This window comes from Passer montanus, unplaced genomic scaffold (assembly GCF_014805655.1).
Source record: "Passer montanus isolate IOZ18808 unplaced genomic scaffold, ASM1480565v1 scaffold54, whole genome shotgun sequence".
Lineage (NCBI taxonomy): Eukaryota > Metazoa > Chordata > Aves > Passeriformes > Passeridae > Passer > Passer montanus.
Window position 1 is genome coordinate 5,771,203 of NW_024370374.1, and position 22,733 is coordinate 5,793,935.

Consider the following 22,733-nt stretch of genomic DNA (forward strand, 5'->3'; position numbering starts at 1 on the left):
ATAAAATATACACCATAGAAATGCAGGAGTTTGTTTTATCACTCTGTACTTAAAGTCTCACATAACTACTCCTTAATCCTTTATTTATTAATTCAGAACCAAGAGTGAGTAATGCTTAACAAATACTTTTTTTAATGATCCAGTTGCTCCAGGCACTGTTTCTGTAGGTTTACCATAAATGTTGTTCATATTAAGGCTGCCATCTGTATAAAACCCAACCACATTAATTAGCTCAATATTTTCAGAATCAGGGTAAGCATTTGTATTTACTTTTTTGTGCTGAAAAAGCTATGAAATGGTAGCAACCACACTGGAACTTAAACAGTATAGCAGATGTTAAATATTTTCTGTGTATCCTTAAAAGGCTGAGTTACCCAGATTTTAATATTTTTTTAATGTAACAGAATGAATTTACCTTAAATTTATAAATTTATGAATTTATAAATTAACTTATAGGTACTTCCAGAGAGTTCAGCATTTTCCCTCTACTTGAACAGTTTAAGCTGCTTATGAATAAGACATAATGTACTTGACCCAATTTGTTTAAATGCACATATTAAAAAGAAGACATTATGATGTTGGTCCAGGTTGTTATTAGAGAGGATGACAGTGAAACACTAATGTGTTTTTATAAGAAATCAAATTCATTGTGATTATATATTTATATTATGAATTCATTCTATGATGACATTTGTAATTTTAATAGAGGATTTATAAAAAGGTAAGATATGAAGACTTGCATAAATTTTGAAATTAAATATTAACCAATATTAAAATCACATAACCTGCAGTGTTAACTCACACACCACAGGGGAACTAAGGAATATTAACTTAGGCTTGAATTCTAAGACATTTTAAGACATTTTTCTCTGCCATGCAAGCCCAGCAGCTGGGTGTTGTTGTGTTACAAAAATGTGGGTAAGCTGTTACAGTGACTTGTCAGAGCACTCATTGGTTCTTTCAATGGTTGGGGTTTCCTCATTGCTGCTCCTTCTTAACTTTGTGTAATGTAGGAGTAACAACTGCTGTCCTGAGCTTGACTACATGGAACTTAAAAGGTTTGATCACTACACTCACAGGTTAATAGGAGAGGTTTTCACATCAGAGATGTCGATGGAATCAAGTGAGAAAAATATCTGATTTGTCTCAGTATCATTTCTATCTGTTCCAAAAGTTTTCAACTGTGTTAAATAATTCAAACACTTGCAGGCATTGTTTACTGCTGTAAATATTTAATGCTGAGATCTAGATCATATTGTTAAATACACAGATCTCAATCAGCTGGAAAAGCTATATATCTGATTTCTAAAATCGCTAGCTGCAACCCTAAATTTAAATTATGACTCATCTTTCCTTTTCTAAAACTATTATCAGTTAAAATTAAAACTAACTGGTTCATGTTCTTAGGCCAAAACTTTCAGACCCAAATCTCCTAGCTACATTTAGAAACTCCAGAACAAAAATTCAGATGATGCCTGTGATTTATCAGTCCAGACTCTTACTAGTCTTAGATTTTTAGAAGAAAATATTGATTACAAATCCATCAAAGATTATTTAACAGTTTGCAGAGACCTTTCTGACAGAAATAATTAAGAAGGGCTTGATTTTCTTCTCCAGATAACGGGTGATGTAACAGGGTCACCCAAAAGTGTAGTCTGAGAAGACAAAACCCTGTGGGTGCAGACCCAGCTGGAACTCCCTGGTTCTAGCACAGAACCCATCACCATCACTGGTGAGCCCTGTGCTCACAGATCTGCAGTTCAGCCTGGGAGAGCAGGGCTGATAAATAATATCATCAGGGCTAAGGAATCCTGTCTGCCAGCTCCTTCAGGAGGGACCTGAATCTCTCCTGCACAGCTGACACACTCTGACTAAAACCAGTGCTCAAAAGCTTTAGTTGAGTCCAAGTAGTTGGTTCCACCATCCTGAGCAGCTTCCCAGAAGTTATTACTGAACTGTGAGCAGAGAAAAAACAGAATGGCTACTTCTGTGCTCCTGAAACTGCAAAGGGATAAAGACCAAGCCACTTGAGCAGAAGAAATCCTAGAAATATTGGGAATTAGACTGACAAAATCCTTTGTGTTTCTTTGCCCTTGAACAACTTCGTTTTGACGAATCAGAATTTTGATTTAAAACAACTTCTCAGAAAATTCAAGGTAAGCATGAGTCATGAACTCTCTGTACTGGAATATAGAGCCATCTGCAAACCAACAAATATGCCAAATTAGCTCTCCTCTCCCACAGACACTCAGCACAGCTGCTGGTTAGAATTATGGCATGACTTTCTCTCAAGCCTCTAGAACACTTAGAGCTAAGGAGGAGCAAGCAAATACCTTACTCATTTTCCATATCAGCAACTACTGAAACTTACTCAGTGAACTACTAACCATGAGTGGAAACATTAAGACGCTTAGAGCAAAGGGAAAAGAAGTGGTGTTTTAATTAGGTTTGTTTTTAATTGCCATTTAGGATACCTTAAAATGACCGTCCAAGAGTACTGAGTGTTCTGAAATATCAAATCACTTTTCAGTGTCTTGCAGGGTGCATTCAAACCCTGTGATTACAATTCTGTGTGGTTTGCCTTGACATTATGTTATCCTTAGTGCCCACGTCATATTCTTCCTGCATTAGCCAAGAGCTGTTGAAGAGTTACCAGCACTGTGCAAACACAGCGAGGTGCATTATCTTGGGAATTCTGCTGGCTCTGGAGCTCCCACAGGATGAGGAGATGCCATCTCCGTGGCAAGGCTCATTGTGCTGCAGCACAAGGCAAACACTGGCCCAGCAGCCAGGCTGGCAGCATTAGTGGGAGCTGATTGATCACCGGCACGGTGTTGCTGAGATATGGATTTGTATCTCAGCTTTTTATCACCGGGACTTGCACGAGGCAGTTCCTTATTTACAGACTCTGCCTCTATTAAGTGACATTATTAGGGACTACTTTTGTTTAAGTGCCTCAAAGGCTCAGCATATTGGTGGTTTATGACATACAAGCTGTTTGATTCTGATGGTTTAGCCCTCACTTTTTCACACTGTAAATAGGACCTGCAGCACAAGAACATATGGTAGGTAAAGAAATTAAAGCTAAAGTAAATGGCATTAAAGCAAATTCAAATACAGCAATAAGATACTCAATCTAAATTATAAACCTGTATTAAGACATTTTAAAACAGGAAATAAAAGCCTAAATATGAAAAATAACCTTTCGCTGGTCTGGTTTGTTTTTTTTTTTTAAGGACCATTTCAGGGGTTTACTGTGATTAATTTCCTTATTAATCCTCCTTAATCCCTATACAGTTAAATGAATAAAATAGGATATCCCTTAATAAGTGAAACTATTTTTGAATATAGCATTAGTTGTTTACCTTTTTAACTTCTGGGTTCATGTCACATTGCCTCTGATACAGAAAAAACACATTATGCATTCTTAAATGTTTATTACAGCAAGTACACTTGTTCCTACTTAGAAATGTACATTTAGCACAAAACCAAAAAGAGCCCTGCAAAACTGCCAGCCTAATGCTCACATTCCATACCAGATATCAAAAAAAGGAAAACTACCTCTTCTTAGCTTTGTAATACTATAGCAGCTTATTCAGAAAAGGAATGTCATTATACTTGCATGTAAATAGGAAGATTTCCCTAATTATTGTTCTACAGATAAACTCCAGTCGCATGTACTTAAATTGTAATTTCAACACATGCAGAATTTATACCACTCAGTATTATATGTGGCATTAGTTCCATCAGCCTGTAATCCAACTCCATCAAAGACAGGTTTTTGATACAGCTTTAGCTTTAATGCACTCTGACAAAAATAATTTCCTCTTATGATGTATTCCTTCAGTTAAATAGAGCAGCAAGAGTATTTTAACTGCCACTGCTACTGTGCATTTCTACTCAGCTGAAATGCCTCTTTTCAGAACAACTTATTCATCCTATGTATGGTTGCTTTTTTTTGTTTGTTTCTTTTCATTATAGCTTGGAAGGTTGGTTTGTTGTGTTTGGATTTTTTTTAATCTACAATTTTTTTTGTATCTCCTTGGTTGTTTGCAGCAATAATGTATCTCATCTGTGTAATTTTACAGAGAGCAAATTGTAAACAGAGTTCTCCATTCTCCTACCTACACACAAAGACATCCTGAGAAGTATATTCATGAATGAACCAGCACCTCAAGTAGGATCTGATTTTAGCACTCTCTTAGGCTTCAGGGTAAGAATTGTGTGTGACAATGCTTCTAAGCACAAAAAATCCAAAACTTGAATGCTGTAAAATATGCCAACACTACCAATGACACAGTCAATACAGACTGAGCACAATTCCTACTAACGTGGCTCTAAGGATTCTCCTTTTAGGGCAAATCTAAAGCAGGTGCTTACAGGTCATTTCCCCCTCAGCTGCAGAAGTACATTGAATGGCCATTCCTCTGCCATCTCCAGGAACTGGCTAGCTCAGAAAACCCATCCACTAGTTGGCAACCAGCAGCACAGACTGAAGCAGGGGGCTGAGCTGCCTAATTTGGCAATACTGCTGGCATCTGATATTCCCATTTACTGTGTAAGTCTGCAGACATAACAGAAACTTCCCAAAATAGGAGACAAGCCCTCAAGGAAAGCTGAGCAGTTTGCTATAATAAAAACAAAAGACTGCTCTGACCTTACACACTTTGGAGTCACAGCATTCACACACCACTCAGATTTCCTGTTTGAAAAAAGGCAGTTAATAGCCAAATATAAAGTGCAGAACTCACTACACTTTCCAGGCTTTGCTCACTTCTCCTGGCAGACAGAACCCCCCAGCAGTACTCCTGGCCATTTGGAACCACAGCCCAGGCCTTTCCTCAGCTTGGACAATCTTTTTTTTTCAAAAACCCACCTCAGGCAAGTAACAACAAAACAGCCAGTCCTCTGTACATCTGCTGCCATTATTTGCTGTGAGGAATTCTGTGTTTGAGCTAAAAGTGCATAGCACAGTGATTCATTAAAAGAAGGAATGTGATGAGGCAATTGCCTAAACATAAATATATATCACGTTTCCCCTCCCCAACAATTTTCTTAGTGAGTAATGCAACATCAGTTATGAACAGAAAGTACAGACATCCACATTGAGAATTTACTCTTCTGCAAAGGAAGTGTCTCCTGAACAGATGGAAGGATCTACCTCTACCAAGCACTAAAGGTAGAAGGAAAACAGGTATCAGGCACAAGAGCACTTCCATTTAGATAATTTCTCCTCCTAGATACAACTTATGGTGTAAGAATTAAAAAAGCTTGTCACCTCTCTGTTTTTCCACACATTAGCCTTTATGAAAACAGGAAAGGCAGCCTGCATTCCCCATCTGCTATTTCTCCTCATATTTTGGATTAGAACTGGAGACAAGAAATCCTGCACTAGGGCAGAAATTGTTCTGCTGAATATTCACTTGGTCACTTCAGTGTTTCCAGAAAAGCTGACATCCTGTTTTAAGTACAAATCTTTCCCGAACTTCCTTCTCAAGACTAAGACAAGTGAGGAAAAAGGTGCTCAGAGAAATTCAGTTTGTGTCTTCTGCCAGTGTACACAGAATTCAGGTTGGTCTCCTCTGGGAAATCTGCATTCCACCACAATTACGAGCTCCACCAGAGCTGGAGGATTCCTTTAACTTCGTGAAAAAGGTGGGTTTATGTTCATTGGGGGTTTTGGTAGGTTTTTCCTTGGTTAAATGATTAACACAAATTGATTTGTGGAAAAACTAAACATTTTGTCCTCCCCTTCAAAATGTAACAGAGAATGAGTTCCTTCTGTATGCTCACAAGTGAGCAAAGTCTAAGAACAGCAGCTCAGTGGCTCTGGCATTACAGCAGAAGTGCAGATTAGAGGCAGGTGCCCAAGGTGTCTCACCTCAACACTGGAGTGAAAGAACAAATCCAAAGCCTCAGAGCAGGGTATGACCCATGTCCTTACTTCCTGGTGCTAAACAAGAATTTTTGCTTTAAGTAAAGACAAACTCCAGCTGCTCAATACCAATGAAGCAATGGTAGCTGGAGGCTCCCTGGCGAAGGTGGCTGCCTTTATGGAAGCCAAATTCTTACAGGATTTCTGTCACAAACTGTAGCTGCCTGTAAGGATTGTTCCATAAAATTCTCCACCTTCTCAGCACGGGGCTTTGCCCACATGCTCATTCTTCTTATTCTGAAGTGGATATGAAAGGGCAAAATCACAGCTGTGTTTAAAAATTCAGAACACCTGGGAATATCTGATGGTTCCACAAGTGCTGAATACAGGTAGAGGTTAAACAAAGTTCTTGGACAAGAAAAAACCTGCATTTTTCTGTGACCATCATTCCTGAGGATTTTTCTCATGATAGCCTAGAAAGAAGTTGCTAAAATCACTTTGTCACTGATCTTCCCAAACTTCTGTGAAGTCTATCTGCATAAGGACAAATTAACATTGAGATTAATTTTCCCTTTTGATTGCATCACCTGACATTTTGGCCAAGTTACCATACTGAGGAACATGAAAATATTGCTACATTGAAATAGAGCCACACTAAAGTATAATTTTGAAAGAAAAATCTGCAAAGCTATTGCGGAGTCAAATATTCACTTCTTAGTGTTTAAAATACAGGAACAGTTTTGCCTGAACATCAAGCACCTGCATCTGTCTTTTGTACTGCACTTTATACAGAGAATTTCAGAGTATTCTTCCAAAAGGCACAGCAGAAATATTATCTGCCTACAGTTCCTACAGAAACAAAAGGCAGAAAAGGACAGCCTGGCATACACAGTCTAAAAGTACAACATGTTACTGTACATATTCAAGAATAGTAATTTATTCATGTTGTAATTTATTATTTATTACGATCCTCAAATATTGCAAAACCTTTACAGACAATCAGGCTTACTTAAGTAATCATTAATTTACATAGGAAGAAACTCTAATACTTACATAGCTGTGACTCTTAAGGAAATCTGAAGGGTTGCTTGTGCAGACTTTATCCCCTTCCAAGCCAATTACTCTTTTACAGATATTTGATTTGGGGTCATTTGGGCTTTTCACAATTACAATATCTCCTCTGAGAGGAAAAAAACAAACAAAAACAAACAGGAGAATTCTAATTACAAACTATTTGGCTAAGTACATGAGCATCCATGTATCCACTCCAAAAATATTCACACATATTAAAGATTGTGCTGAAAATTCTTGTGTACAATTTTGGTTTCTTCAGTTTTACTCAGGTGTAATTTCACAGAGTTTTAAAACTGTTATTGAGATCATTTATGTAACATTTAAGACTACAACCTGAGACCAGTAATACCCATAGCCGTTTTTCAGGACCAAACTCCTTAGAGAAGAAGTTACATTCACTCAGTAGAATCATTTAGGGGGAGGGAAAAAAGGATTTTTTCTATTATTTGGACAAAGCTGTGATAGTGACAACAGACTAAACCCAAACTGAATTTTGACAAGTTGTTCATTGGGCTGTTTGTGCTGGTAATTTTAAGATCCTTTAGACACAATGAAAAATTACAAGTTAGAAGCAGAAAAGTAGACTAAAAACAAAGGGCAGAATGTGGTTATTGACAAGCCCTGGCAAAGGGAATGCCAGATGTGCTCTCCAGAGAGCAGCGTACTTTCGAATGCAGTAGAAGTGGCGGCTGAGGTTCTCTGAAAAGACAACATCAGAGTTCTGAATGGTTGGTTCCATGGAAGGTCCAGAGCACTGCAAATGAAAAAGAAAGGAGAAAAAAATTACTATTTCAAACCACTTCTATCTAAAATAAACCTATAGTCAAATGATATGGTAATAAATTAGAAAAGGTGGAATGTAGAGAACTAAAAGTGAGCTCCTCCAAGGAATGTGTGATGCATTTAAAAGCTATGGGGAGCTTCCAGAGCATCTCTAACTGTTACAGCTCCATATTTCCTTGGGATTGGTCCTGAACTGCACCAGGTGCTACAGGCCCTTATGCATTCCTTTCAGCACTGCATCTCCCAGAAATTTTTAGGAGCAGTGCTCAAAGCCCTACCAGCTTACCCCTTTCTCTTCTCTGTGACACAGAATGATCACAGAAGCTGCAAGGGCAGCTCACAGCCAAACTCCCCCACGCCCAGCAGCAGTATCTGCCAGGTTAAGGACCTGGGGAGGAGGGGCAGGAGCATAAAACACTCAGAAACTTGGCCAGAGTGTGAAATAAAGGCATTTCCTGTCACTGACTCCAGTGATTTTTAAAGGACGGACTCTGTGCAAAAGGCTTAATCAGAGTTTCCCATTTACTTCAGTGATGCCTCAAGCAATAACACATCAGAAAACGTGAATGACTAAAGTACAAAGAACTTTCACATAGGCCAGACCTGCTCCCCATAAATTGTGTTAAATGCTTCAAAGAAAATTAAGAAACCTGAAATATTGGCATCACCACATAGAAAAATGTCAGTATTACAGTTTATCTCCTTTTAAATGTCATAAAATGAAGAGTTACCACAACAATTCCTCCAAGGTACTCAAAGGCACAGTGTGCTATGCAGCCATATTGCACCGTGTACCCCAGAAATCGGAAGGCTTTTCCTAGGGCATTGCGAAGCATCCTACAGTGGGATGGTGCCCAGCTGGCTCTACAGCAAAACAGAAGAGGATCATTCATTGGAGAACAAGCAATCCAACATTTACAAACCCATCTTTTGTGTGCAGCAGGTGGACAAGAATGAAAACACCCAACAGTATAATGATACCAACAAATAATCAGACAGACCTGAAGAGGTGCATAGAGAAGTAAGGCATCAGGTCTTTCTGTTCTCAGCAGCAGCACAGTGCTATAACTTCTGCAGCTGAAAACATTTTCTCACCCCCTTCCCCAAATATTCAAGTCCAACTCTGATTAGGAGATCCAATTCCTGCAATGCTAATCTAAATAAAATGTTTCCTTGTCACAATTTGGTGGTTACATGTAAGGAAGTGGAAAACAGACCTAATAAAGTAACTGAAGCAAGTTCTACATTCTGCAAAAAATCTGCCCCCCTTAAACTCAGTGTTGCTTTCTCATGAACTAAAACCACTGCAAGATTTCCCTCTTTTACTAAGACGGGTCAATAGAGTTCGCTGAGCAAATACAGTATGTTGAAAAGGAAAAAAAGAAAAAATGCTGTGTAAAATATGCCTACTTCAAAATGAAATAATCTTCTTCTACATTTCATTAATTAAAGACGGGAATTTAAAAGTGCATAGCTTTATTGTCACAACTCTGACTAGAATTTAATGGGAGTTCTGCCTGACTACATTCAAAAGACAACATTATTGGGAGTAAATATTCTCTAACAAGTTCATTTCCTTGCTCCAAAAGAGACATACTTTTTTATCTACACAAACTTCTCTAGACTTAAACAAATTAAACCAAGCTGTGATTCATCATTCATTATCTGACCATTTTCACAGTAAAGACCTGAAATACAGTGGCAAACAGAAAAGTCTTGAATTGTGTCTGGCAGATGCAGCACCCAGCACGCTGCAGGACACACTGCAGGAACGGGAGCAGCTCCCCTGGAAGGGGAATGCACTTTCAGCAGAACCCACTCCGGTGAGGCACACAAGTGGTTGGCTCTTCTCAATTCAGTGCCCCAACCAATGCCTTACTCTTAGGCCAGACACACTGAGAGCCCAGAACTGTGACACAGGTCACAAAGGGAAGGTGGAGGCACAGCAGATGAATCTGAGTTGCAGAAGTAGGTGAATGCACAACTACGCTTTGAGAGAAGTCCACCATCAAACCTTCTTAACAGCATCTGCTAGAAAGGAGCCTCACACTGCTTCTCAGTTCAGGGAGAAAGAAAAATACTGCAGAAGGAACCTCTGTTTTTCCCAATGCTATTCAGAAACCTTATATTAACATATTAAGATAGTAGAGAATTTAGGCACCTGTGGGTATTGCAGGTAAAAAGGCATTTACAAATAATGCATTACAATGCCCAGAGTCCACAGACCAAACTGGGACAAAAAACAGTAACAACATCAGGAGAACGTGCAAGCCTCCCATGAAACAGCTATCAGGTTGTAACTGAAATATTTTTATTATGAAACTCCAAACAACTGCTATACATGTCAGAAAACAAGTTTCAAAGTGATTGCAAGGCATTTCCTTTTGGATTTTGGGTGACACAAACAAGGACAGTTACCCTGGACACAGGTTTCCCTGGGATGCTTGTGAGTAGATTTGGGAGCTACTCAGAGAAACCCAGGGCTCAGAGTGAGCTTTGCCTGCTGCCAGAGCTGCCATGGTAAAAAACTAACCACAAGGACAGAACAAGAGTGAAGAGCTCTCAAATTTTGTTCCCAGTTTCCTTAAAATAATTTCTTAACTCCCAAGACATAGATTTCACCAACCTCTTCTTTTAAATTTAGTAAAAAGGATTTTTTAAATGCTCAAGCTTATCAGATTTAACGATAACAATCAAAAAATTCTTAGCATTACACAAAAGCTTTTGAGTACTACTCAAGAAAGTAATTTCAAATGAAGACACATATATACCTGGATTATACAGTCTGACCCTGGCAAGGTACCTCCTGAGGATGGGAGGGTGTTTTAAATGTTAAGGCTCATCTTTAGACATCTAGTATTCATTCCAAAGAACTAAAATCTTGAAAGTTTCCATGTCATTTTAAATAATAACTTCTAGTTAATAACTGGTTGCAGCGAGTCCAGTAAAAAAAAACACCAGACCAAACTAGTTTATTTATAAAAAAAACAAAACCACACAGAAATAATTAACTTGAGCATCATTAAAATAACTGTTAAAATATAACTGTTTCCTCTGAAAACTTCATATCATTACATTTTTGAAACAATGTCATATTGTTGATCACAAGAAAGAAAACAGCTGAACAGTTTTCCACATGATACAATTTTAATACAAACTACCACCAGCAGGCAACTCCACCAGATCAAACATAAGACCATTAAGCACAATAAAACAAATTATTTAAGCCACAGACCCCTTGAAAACTTAATGGTTCTGTAGTATAAACATCCTTATTGCAGAACTAATGGCCTAAAACCTGTTGTAATTCCTTCCAGGTACTACCTAGTATCATACAGCAGGTAGCTGAAAAATTTCTGCTAAATCAACATTGGTTAAAAAAGGTCACACATCCATATTTATCACAGAGAACACAATCTCATTATCTTACCACAACTGTTACGTTGTAAAATACACAGCAAATAAAATGCAAAAGGTAATTACTAGTATCTCCTGTTCCCTTTTCCTTCCATAGCCTGCGCTTTCATCACTGGGTTTTTGTTTGTTTGTTTATAAAATTAATCACTGCTAGCAGGGTAGAAATCACTTTGAGCCTGGTGAATGACATCCAAGAGATGGGAAAGGATTAGTTCTCAGTTGCTGCCAGTTATAGCGCCAGGTGGCTTTTTCTGCAGCGAAGGTGTTACCGATAATCCCATTACATTGGTACTAAATCTTGCAGACATCAAAATTATCACCAAGGTTCCTTTTCATCCCATCCTTTCCAAATGACTGGAAGTCGCTTCACCTGAAAGAAGTCAAATCCACATGCAGCTGCTGTTTTAGCAGCCAGCGGACTCCCTGAGAATGCCAATTGTGATCCAATTTCGCTGTGCTGGTGGCCCCCTATTCCCTGTCCAATAATACATCTGTTAAAAAATCCTACAGCTACAAATCAAGTTTAATCCTACCAGGGACCTCATGTTGGTCTTGTCTTCCAAAAAGGCAGCAGGTTTTGCCGTCTATCTCTGCCAGTGTCTGGGGAATACTCTTTAAATCCCAGCTCTACTTAGAAGAATAAGCTAAGGATCACAAAACATGACCTCAAAAACCCTGATATGACTATATTCTGACCCAGAGGCATTCATTCTAGGTGAAGATTAGAACTTTGCATAATAAGATTACACAGCAAGTGAATGATATCAAGGGACTATCCATATGCAGCCGCCTGGTTTTCTATAGACAGCCTGTGCTCTGCAATATGCAGTGCAGACGAAACAGAGCTTGGGCTTTCTAGCTGAAATAAAATAGATTCACATAAATTAGTTGGCCATTTCCAGATTCCTAAATCCCCTATTACATCTTTTATTGACAGCTCCTGTGAGGATAGCACAAATGGTATTCTCTTTGTACTCTTTGCTTCTGTAGAGCTCGCACTCTGAGGGAAATGTACATAGGTTGTCTAGAAATTAACATCTTGTTTGCTGTAATCTTGGATTACAATTATTGTGTACATAATAAAATTAGAAAATCAATAAGCAGATTTATCATTTCCAGAAAACCAGGAATTTTTAAATACAGGAATTTTTAAATAAAGGAAAATCAAAGTTGCAGGCACTGAAAGTGTGACTAAACAAATCACTGCATTTGGCACTAAGCAGATTTTTCACTTTCATAAAACACTTCTAGTCACATTTGCTTTATATAATGTTTCCCAATTCTGGAATTTCATTGCATATGTAGTGAGAGGTTATCAGTTTGTCCTTCCATAACAGAAACTCTTCTCCTAACATTCTCCACTTCTAACCAGACACTTTTCTCCACCATAACTTGCACCATCTCATTCCCACAGAACCACCCTGAGATTACTTTAAAAAACAATCCAAAAACCCAAACCAAAGAAAAAAATTGCACGCTGACTAGGCCACTTAAATATTTATGTTAAGTTTAAAATAATAGTTTAATATAAATAAATATATTTATATAAAATAGTTGAATACAAATTTATTTATTTATATAAATAAATATATTTATTTATATTAAACTATTATTTTAAAACTTCTCCATGAAATTGATGTCACATGTGTAGAAGAGTGAAGGGTGTGTATCTTGTTTATTTGGATGTTTCCCATATTAGATACACAATATGCTTTAAATAGACATATAAATATACGAAGTATAAATATACAAAATGCTTTAAATATTCTAATTTCAATCTGAGGATTCTGAACATCTGAAGAACAATTTTCAAAAGGTCCCTCTGTGATGGAGATCAGAAGAATTGCTTTTTATTTCCAGCTGTTGCTTTACTCTGGGAGAAACACTGGACTTGGTCTGGAAAATGTGAGCAAGCTTGGTGATATTCTGGAAGAGATTGCTTTTTTACACATTATCTCTACCAGGCACTGGCAGTTTGTCTCCAACAAGAGCTCCTTCAGCTGCTGATGTCAAGCTGACAAGGAGTTTAATCCTGTAAACATAACACAATTGGCTGGTGTTAAATAACCAGAGACTACCGACAAGAACGAGCAATTTCCCAACACAGATTTCAGGTAGTTCTCACTGGTTCTATTTACCTTTGGGAAGCAGCTCCTAACACTTGCACAACCCTGAATAAAACGCTGTTTTAATGGCCAGATGCATTCCAAAGCTTGTCCTCCTCCTCAGCTCCATTCACTCCTCTTTGCTGAACAGCGAAATCCAGACAGCTGAGCAAAGACATGGTCATACACGGGCCTCTGAGGGATGCCAAAATATTCACTTTACAGTCTTCTGCAACAAGGTCATAGTCAGGACAAACACCAAAGGTCTGGCAGACGCCATAGTCATGCTCCTGGTAACTGAGAAAAACGGGCTGTGCCTATGTCACAGTGGCCAAATAACAACACGTGTTTATCTTCAATTTCAGTACATTCACTTCCTTCAGACACAGACATATAAACATTGAAAATTCACAGTAAGACAGAGTTGCAAACCTAATTTTCACATTAGGCACTAAAAATCTACAACCCTACAAAACCTGAAGTTGCCCATGGCTCACACGTCCTCTGCGCTTCCCAGCTGACACATCTTGTGGAAATATGATTTGGAAACACTGCTCAAAGCAGTGAAGGGAAGAGGGGTAAATAACTCCCCTGTGCACTGAGAACTAAAAAGGCTGTTTACTTAAAATATTCTGTCATTACAAAGAGGATATTTTGCTGGTAAAGACCAGCAAACCCAACAAAAACACTACAAACCCAAAAAAACCAAAAACCCTTCACATTTCAGTACACGTTCATCAAGACTATCTAGAAAAAACATAGTTGTCTCCATCTTATTGCCAGTGATGGTCTCAGACAGCATGCCATCATGGAAGAGTGCTCCACAGTAGTTTAAAAACACAGAAGTCACAAAGTATCAAATCTTTAAACAAATAGTAAATCAAACACATAAACAAACCATTAAACATCTGAAAAATACAAAAGCAAAAAACAAGATCCATTTTAGCACTGTCAGAAAATAGCAGTGAAGAATCCTTCTGCATGTTTATCAATACTCCCCAGTTATGAGCATCACCTTCTAATGAAATAGCTTATGCATACCCTGCATTAAAAAAATGTGTTAAAATCGGGAGAAAGGCAACACAGTCAAACAAGAGAGTCCTCAATATTTACATTTTCAAGTTACCTGAGTAGAAGAAAAATGCAAATCAAGTGCTTATCACTGCTGTTATTCTGCAAAAATGTTGACCACTTTCCCAATCTGCTTTTTAGTTACAAAGTTCTAAATACACACATGTACGTGGACTCAAGGACTTTTTTTCAGAGCAAAATAGTACTCCAGGAGAGTTTATGAAGTAAAAACAAACTATAATCAGTATTTCTGCTCATCGCTCAATAAAATTTAATAGTTATTTCTGAGCTGTTTTATGTGTAAAACACAAGTTCTGTAAGGTCTCCTCCACTTAGAGATAGAAGTATAAAAAAGTTCCAAACATCAATAGATGAGTGCAATGATATTCAGTCTAAGTTAATCCCCAGACATCCAAATCCATGAATAAAAATTCATCAGTTTTAAATACACTGAGCCTATTAAGCAAGAACAAAAGCATATGCACAAAAGAGCTTTTAATATATTTCAAAGCCCACAAGAGGCACGGTCTCATTAAAATTATAAATTACACAAACATGGAATAAAGATTCAAACTGCAGTGCAGCTAAGCAGATTACAGCAAAGCCCGCGTTCCATATGATAACACACCATGGCCCTCCCAGATGGGGGCTTGGAACAAAAAGGCCATCACTGCAGCTAGGGAAAACCTCCTTGTGATCTCTGCTTTCTGTTCAGCAGATGACAGCCAAATAATATGTTGATTATTCTGTTTGTGCTGCTAAGCTTGTAAGATGGAATAAAAGCAATATGATCTATTGTGAACTCCATGCTAATGTGTTGCTCCACTCATAAATAATATACTGAATTTATTCTGAAACTATCTTTTTATCTGACTTCCAGGTTTTAAATGCATGAACTAAAATAGAAAGCTAGCAGAAGCTATTATTTAATTTGATAGTTTAAAATAAAAGATACAGCTGACACAATAATAAATGTGAAAACTGACTACTTAGTGAATCAAATAAGGAGAGGTGCCTTTCTCCCATTTAGCAAATGATCCTAAGCTGAGGGGCTGAGCACACTCCAGCCCCACAAACTGCACCCTCACCGATACCAAAGACATCACCAAGCAGAGCCTGCATGGCTCATTTTACCACACACATCCACCCCAATGAGGACACAAGTGCTTGTGAAACAGAAAAGCAGTACAGAAACAAGCACTGTATCATTTCATTAGTACCGCCTCCCTGAACTGCATTCTTAAAAACTACTTAGGGTTTTAGTAAGTGCTAAGATTGTATTTCACCTACATTTACCCATCTGACTTGTTCCAAAAGTATGGAACATGGCTTGCCCTTTCTTCCATAATACATTGCTTTTCTAAAAGGAAAATCAGAGACTCTCATACAGCTCCTTTCACAGATATTTTGTGCATGCTAAGAAAATTGATGATAGTCCTACAACTTAATGTTTGTGAACTTCAGTTCTGTGCCAGAAATGTTAAAAATTCTATGAAAAAAATCATTTGGCTTGGCAAATGAGAACACCATGATCAAGGCTTCACATTTCTTGGACCAATGGAAGCACAACCGAGAAAAGGTGGCAGCAGGAAGCTCCAAGAATGCGTGAGCCTCACAACAGTTTTCACAGAAATACAAGAGCAGGGTGCAAGAGTAGGGACACAGTCACAGCTGCAAATCAGAGAAATATTGAAAACATGGCTGCTAAAGGGACACAGGTATTCTAATAAACCCTAGGGCTAAAACTTCAGATGAATTACCCCCTCATTGCAATGAAATAAGACATTCTGTTCTTTACACGCAAAACCAAGACAGGACTTGGAAACAATTAGTGAAGCTCACATTTCCAGCAGCACCCACAACTAAATTAAACTCACAATTCATTTTCAAGATTATTGTTCTGCAGGTTTCAGTAACATTGTGTGTCCCACTTGTAATACACTGAGTTATTCTGCAGTAACCACTTACAGGATTGTTATTTCTAGGACCTTGATAACATTTTGGCTTCCCTCAATCTGTTCCAGTATCTACAGTTTTAAATGTTAATTCATTTTTATTCCTTTTACATATATTATCTCACACGAAATGCAATTTTTTTGTACAAGGGGGGGTGAAATTGGAAAAAATGGCAGCCCTGCTCCCAGACAGATGCTCCTGAAATGGGGTTCACACAAAGAACTTTTGGTATGGAATTAACAGGCTCAGTGTAGGAGATAGAAGCTGAATTCACTGAGATAAAGAATAATGATGATTTGCTAAAATACAGCCTGGCTACAAAAAAAGGCCAGACATTCATTATTTTATTATTTCACCAAAACATTATTTCAAATTTGAAAGAATTTACACTTCCCTGAGTAGCCAGTTGTGAATCTGGCTTTACAATGAGTTTTACTACATTGCTTGCTTGTCTTATATCCAACTTTATAACGCATACTGCAAAATCTCAATTTGACTTCCTGACTACTTAAAGGCCAAAATTTTCTTCATCTGCCCCTCAGTGACCGAATTAGTTTACCATTCTAGTCAGATTTTTTGAAGAGCAAGCACTACACATCTCTACAGAATTATTTACTGCAGCACACGCAGGTCCATGCCCCACTCTGTGGATGGCCAGAGTGCTGTGAAAGCCAGTGGGAGATGAAAAATCAAGCTGGCATTCCTGTCTGGAATATCTGTGGGAGACAAGAACCAGAAAACATCACTGGCCAGTGCACTGGGAACCTGAGGTTCCTTCCATGTTTGTGGGTCTCACCAGGAAGTATGAGAAATACAAAGAAAATAATCTCTATTAAATACATACTAATCTGTATGATGCTTATTAACACACTAAATTAAACTCACAATTCACTTTCAAGATTATTGTTCTACAGGTTTCAGTAATATTATACTGTACAGTTCTGAAATTACAGAAACATAAAGTAACTTTTAAAATAATTTATTGTCTTCAGCACATACTACTTTAACTCACATCTCTTTATTTCTATTTTGAAAGAGCTGTTTAAATTTGAGACAAGCTTAAATTTCTTTCCTGTTGCTCAGGATACCCACAGGGATGAATTTAGGTAACATCCAGAGGCTTTCTGAATAAGATATTATGTTTAATATAATATCATACAACTGGCAAGTCCTAAACAATCCAAATACTTCTTTCATTTGCCACAGACTGACTCAATAAGCAGACTTTAAGCTTTTTCACACTGAAAAAAACAGGTCTTTTGCTGTCAGAGCTTCCAGGATTAAACATTCTTTCCAGCTGTTGGCTCATGCCCTGAAGATCCTGCACTTTCAAACTTATCCCATTCTAGCTAGTTCAAAGATCAGGAAAATGAAGCCATCTTCTTTGCAGCCATAATCCACGACCCATGCTGTTAGATACTTAAGAACATCTCCAAAGCAAACTACCTTGTTTCAGCCGCCAGCAGGAGCTCAGCAGGCGTGGGCCACATGACTGCAAGGCCAGCCTGCTCAGGTGACTCGGTGGCTAATCTGATTTGGTGCCTATGAAACTTTAATCAGTACAGTCAAATACCAGCACATTCCACAACTGATGAGAGAAGCAGCCTGGAGATGGAACAGCAAACACTAATAAGATTATGAATTAGAACTGCTACTGGGATGTGGTTTTCTGGTTCTCTAGCCCACATGTAAATCCTACAGGAAAAAATCCTACAGGAAAAAATCACTGAAAACTGGTCTGGCGGACATACATAAATGAAATAAATTTGAAATAAAATAGGCTCTTGTTTTATTCCAAAATGAACAGCATTTTGTTCAAAGACAAGAGCATACATTAATCCTCTGCAGCACAATTAAAATGCAGCAAAACCACTGATTTGGAAGCAAAGACAACAGAACACATCCATGAGTAACATCCTGTTGTTGAGGAACACTGCCCACACCATGCTGCTGGTGTTAACTTGCCCTGCAAGCCCAGAAGGACAAACCACATGGTAAAGAGAGGCCACTACAATTGTGCTTCCTCTGCCCAACCACAGTTATCCAAAGCACACCTCAAGGGCTGCTATTCTGCAGACACCAGGATTTTCCCCAAATTTGTAGGCTACAGCCTTTGAAGAGTATTATCAACTGTACTTGAAGATCAAATGTGGTTTTCTGATTCTCTATCCCACACAGAAAAATATCAATGAAAGCAGATATATGGGCAGACATACAGGTTTGAAATTAAATGGGCTGGCATTTTATTCCAAAATGAACAGCATTTTGTTCAAAGACAAGAGCATACATGAATCTTCTGCAGCACAATTAAAACATAGAAAAAACCATTTATTTACAACAAACACAACAGAACACATCCATCCATAACACTGTCCACACAATGCTGCTTGTGTTAACTTGCCCTGCAAGCCCACAAGGACAAACTATGTGGTAAAGAGAGGCCACATCAACTGTGCTTCCTCTTATTGATGCCTTCTGTCCCTTCATGGTCACCAGAAGCTGAAGGCTGACCTAGAGCAGAGGCTGGAAGAAAAGCCAAACCTGAGGCATCATTATCAACCACAAATATCCAAAGCACACTTTTGGGGACACCAGGATTTCCCCCAAGTCTAGAGGCTACAGTTTTGGAAGAGAAATGTCCAATGTTCAGCCAGATCAAATTCTAAGCATAACCTTTTCCCAAATGTTCTGACTGCTCTCTTGCTTACCATTGTATTCCCTCCATTTTTTTTCTCCCCAGGAATTTTCACCCAAAATCCTCTTAACCCAACTTAGAATCTGCATTTTGCAGAGACAAGCAGTTAAATTGGACACCAAGTTTGCAAGAAGAGGGAAAGAGAGAGCTTGATTTCTCCACAGCACAGCTCGGATTTGCAGTTAAAACCGACATCCCCATTTGACCAGGTCTATGTGACAACGTGTGAGCTGAGAGGAAGCAAAGCTCATATTCTACAGTTTGAGACATCCCAAAATAGACCAAAGATGTTTAAACTTCTCCATTCTCCAATGAGCTGAGTAGGACCCCTGTCCATTGCGAATTGTCCATAGCTCAGCTGACAAGAAATATCTTCCTAAGACAATTCCTGAGCACTGGAAATCATTTCAGTGTTCCTTAGTTTCTCTGCATTTCCATTCCACACCTAGAGCAGGAACAGTAGGACTTCTCTACCTCATAATGTGATGTTTAGAGCTGGAATTCCTGTGGTCTTGCTTTCTGCCAGACAGCAGATCCTAATGGGATCTTCTACAATGACTGAAACTGCACCTTTTCAAAACTGGACATGTGAATATAAGCAAACCTTCATTATCATGCAAAAAGGATGAAAAAAATATTGTTATTCCTGAAAATGAAACATCATTGATTTAAAAATAATTAGTTAAAAATAAATACAAAATTAAACCTCCATTAAATTAGTTCCTTTTCTGAAATTTGTCTGCTATACAGGTAAAGTCAGATGTTGTAAGCAGCATTTCCATAAGCACATATGCAGTTGGAAAGCTTTGTTATATTAAAATGTTAACATCTGAAAAATCCCCCACCTATTGAAAAACAGCTTATTTCCACTCATTACCTAAATCAGTAGGATTTTAACTGCACCCAGCAGATTAAACTGGGGAAAAACGAACACCACAACAGAACTAGTGATATACTTCAAAAGTTCAGTTCTCATACTGAAAAAATTGTATCTACTTCATTATTTTTTATACGTGAAACAGTCTCTCGTGCTGTTACAATGTAAGACACCATTTCTTTTTATTGGGAAAGATGTCTACAAAAAAAATTTGCAACAAAAGTATTACTTTATATAAAAATCCATTTTTTCCTCTTTTGCAACCCTGACCCACTGGATCAGCTCCTGAGCCACTGAGACTGCCAGGAAATGTGCAGGTTACCCAAGAAACACTACAAATGGTTAGGGGCATGGCACAAGGGTTGCCATTTGCAAAATACTTTCATTATGTGTGTTCTCTTTCCAATAGGAAAGAGAAAAAAGGAAAAAAAAAAAAAGGGAAATAATTATTTAGCCTCCAATTTTAACTGGCCTGTAGGAAAACGAGGTTAAAAAAGCATAAAAAAAACCCTTACCTGTCAGACAAATAGTACTGAAAGAACAAAAGAGAGGGCTCAGCCCTGGATGTATGCTTACACCTGTGCTGGGAAATTAAGACAACCTACAACAGCGTATTTTAATTTAAAAAAAAACAATAAAGGAAATACGTTGTGTTAATGAAGTAAGAAAAGAAAATGTACCGCTTGGAATGGGAAAAAAACCATCCCAGAGACTGAGTACATACAGTTTATCACTGGATTCTCCTTCTGACAGGCAAGCAGTGACTTATCAGAGATATCCACAGCACTGGGTCACCAGCTTCTGTAACAAAGTTCTCAACAGTTATCCTGCAGTTGTTGTGCCACACACACCTGCAAGCACCCACATCCCTGAGACCTTCAGGGATTTGGGCTCCAGGAGCACAGCACAGGAAGAAAAGGCAGAGTAACTGTGAATTTTAAAAGTAGAGAACTCTCCCTAGGTTTCAGGCTCCTCCTCAGACAGACAGAATTCACACCACAGGATCCCACTGACAGAAACAGAGGCCCAAACCCTTGGCAAAGAATTGTGAATTATGCTTTGGGTCTTTATTTTGTTGGCCTTTCCTGTTACAGATATTCACACCTCATTGGTCACGTATTACAGAAGTGAAATTAAACATCTATGTTTATTTCTTGCCACGGTTTCCAGACTCCTTTGATTTTCTCCTCTACACGCAGACACTTCTAACTTCCATTAAACAATAACCTATACTTAAGTATTATTCAATATTTCAGAGTTTAGCAGAAAATACAAGCCATTAAGATTACCTCCTGATACTCCTGATGAAAGATCTTGACTTGTCTACTGCTTAACATGTGTGGAAGCTTGGCCAGCAGCAAAAAAGATCATCCTTTCCCCAGCTAGGGAGACATCATGCTGAAGTTTCACGCTCCTGAATTCGAATTGGATAGGAAGGGAAGCTCTGAGGTTCAGGACTGCCCACATACTGCTGCTCTTTCATGCTGCTCGTATTTAACACGAGGATTTTTTCCCCTCAATTAAAAAGAGACTCAAGAACCACAGGTGTTCAGAAAGTTGGCTTAGAACAACAGTAAACACGAATCACTGGAATTAAAGAGTGAGAGTGAGGGGTTATAGTAGCAAAGCTTCGTTTTTCTATCCTGCTTGTACAAGTGTCTTCAAGCAATCTGGGATGCCTCTGTATCACCAACAGATGAAAAACTAACATAAAAATACTTGTGGTAGTGGCTGTTCTATATATGACAGGGGCTTCCCTTGCTTTCAGAGCACCAGAACAGAGCAAACGTAGCAGAACTCGTCAAAGCATTTTAATGTCTTTTAACTTTTGCTCCCACACTTTGTCTTGGTCCACGCTGACACAAGACCTTGCTCCCGAGTTAAGGCATTAAACCACACACCTGCTACAGGTCCGTGGCTCTGCACAACCAAGCAGGGACCCCAAGTACAGTCACATATGTCGCACGCAGCCACGAAAATAGATTTTACAAGCACTTTTCCCTTGCAGGCTCATTCCGGAGGGGCTGATGCCGCTCCGGGCGAGCCCGTCCGCCCCGGCCCGCCGCACGCCGGGCGGTGCAGACACCCCGCGGGTGCCAGCTCCACAGCGCCCGTAACGAGCTCCCCGAGCCCTTCCGTGCCCGCTGCCGGCCCCCTGAGCCCCGGGAAGGGCCGCGGTGTCCCCTGAGCCCCGGGCAGGCCCCGGTGCCCCGCGGCGCCGCTCTCACCTCCCCGCTCGCCGCCGGGCCCGCAGCGCTCCGCCGCCCCCCGGCTCCGCGCGTGCCAACAACGCGGGCTCCCATTGGGCGGCGGCCGCCCGAGCCGCTCCCCCATTGGCGGAGCGCCGGCCCGGGGCCGGCCCGCGGCCGCCCGCGCTGCCGGGCACGCGGCCCTCGGTGCGCCACGGGCAGCTGCTGCTCTCCAGCGGGCTGCCCTCCCTGGACTGTGTGCTAGGTTGGTGGGAGCGGGACTGGGACCCGGTGCTGCGCCCCCGCCGCCCTCCCCTTTGCCAGGCCCTTGCTGCCCTCCCGCAACCCCGCGGCTGCTCCCGAGGCTGCTCCTTCCTCCCCACAGTCCCGGGGGTCGCGGCGAGGGCGGGATTGGCAGGAGGCCGGGGGAGGCAGGTCGTGTATCCCGGCTGGAGCTCGCGGAGGAGCCGTGTGCCATCGCTGCGGGCGGGCTGGCGGCTGGGAGAGCCCTGTGGGCTGCTGGGTTTCCTTGGAAAGCCCTGTGGGCTGCTGGGTTTCGGCTGGGAAAGCTGTGTGCTGCTGGGTTTCCTTGGAAAGCCGTGTGGGCTGCTGGGTTTCCCCTTGGAAAGCCGTGTGTGCTGCTGGGTTTCCCCTCGCTCACCCTGCGCAGCTCTCCGTGAGTGCTCGGAGC

General features: G+C 39.9%; 2 protein-coding genes across 2 annotated transcripts in view; one reads left to right on the forward strand and one right to left on the reverse strand.

The window, feature by feature from the left end:
- The window catches only part of IMMP1L (inner mitochondrial membrane peptidase subunit 1), a 31,717-nt gene extending 9,531 nt beyond the window's left edge, over window positions 1-22,186 (reverse strand). The window contains exons 1-4 of the mRNA XM_039725125.1: window positions 22,082-22,186; window positions 8,464-8,596; window positions 7,615-7,703; window positions 6,929-7,055 (exon numbers count right to left, since the gene is read on the reverse strand). Coding sequence (XP_039581059.1) covers window positions 6,929-7,055; window positions 7,615-7,703; window positions 8,464-8,568 — 321 coding nt within the window. The 5' untranslated portion in view covers window positions 8,569-8,596; window positions 22,082-22,186. The remainder of the gene's footprint in view (window positions 1-6,928; window positions 7,056-7,614; window positions 7,704-8,463; window positions 8,597-22,081) is intronic.
- ELP4 (elongator acetyltransferase complex subunit 4) overlaps window positions 21,881-22,733 on the forward strand; it is a 135,206-nt gene continuing 134,353 nt past the window's right edge. The window contains exons 1-2 of the mRNA XM_039724972.1: window positions 21,881-21,966; window positions 22,024-22,307. Of these exons, the coding sequence (XP_039580906.1) occupies window positions 21,881-21,966; window positions 22,024-22,307 (370 nt within the window). The remainder of the gene's footprint in view (window positions 21,967-22,023; window positions 22,308-22,733) is intronic.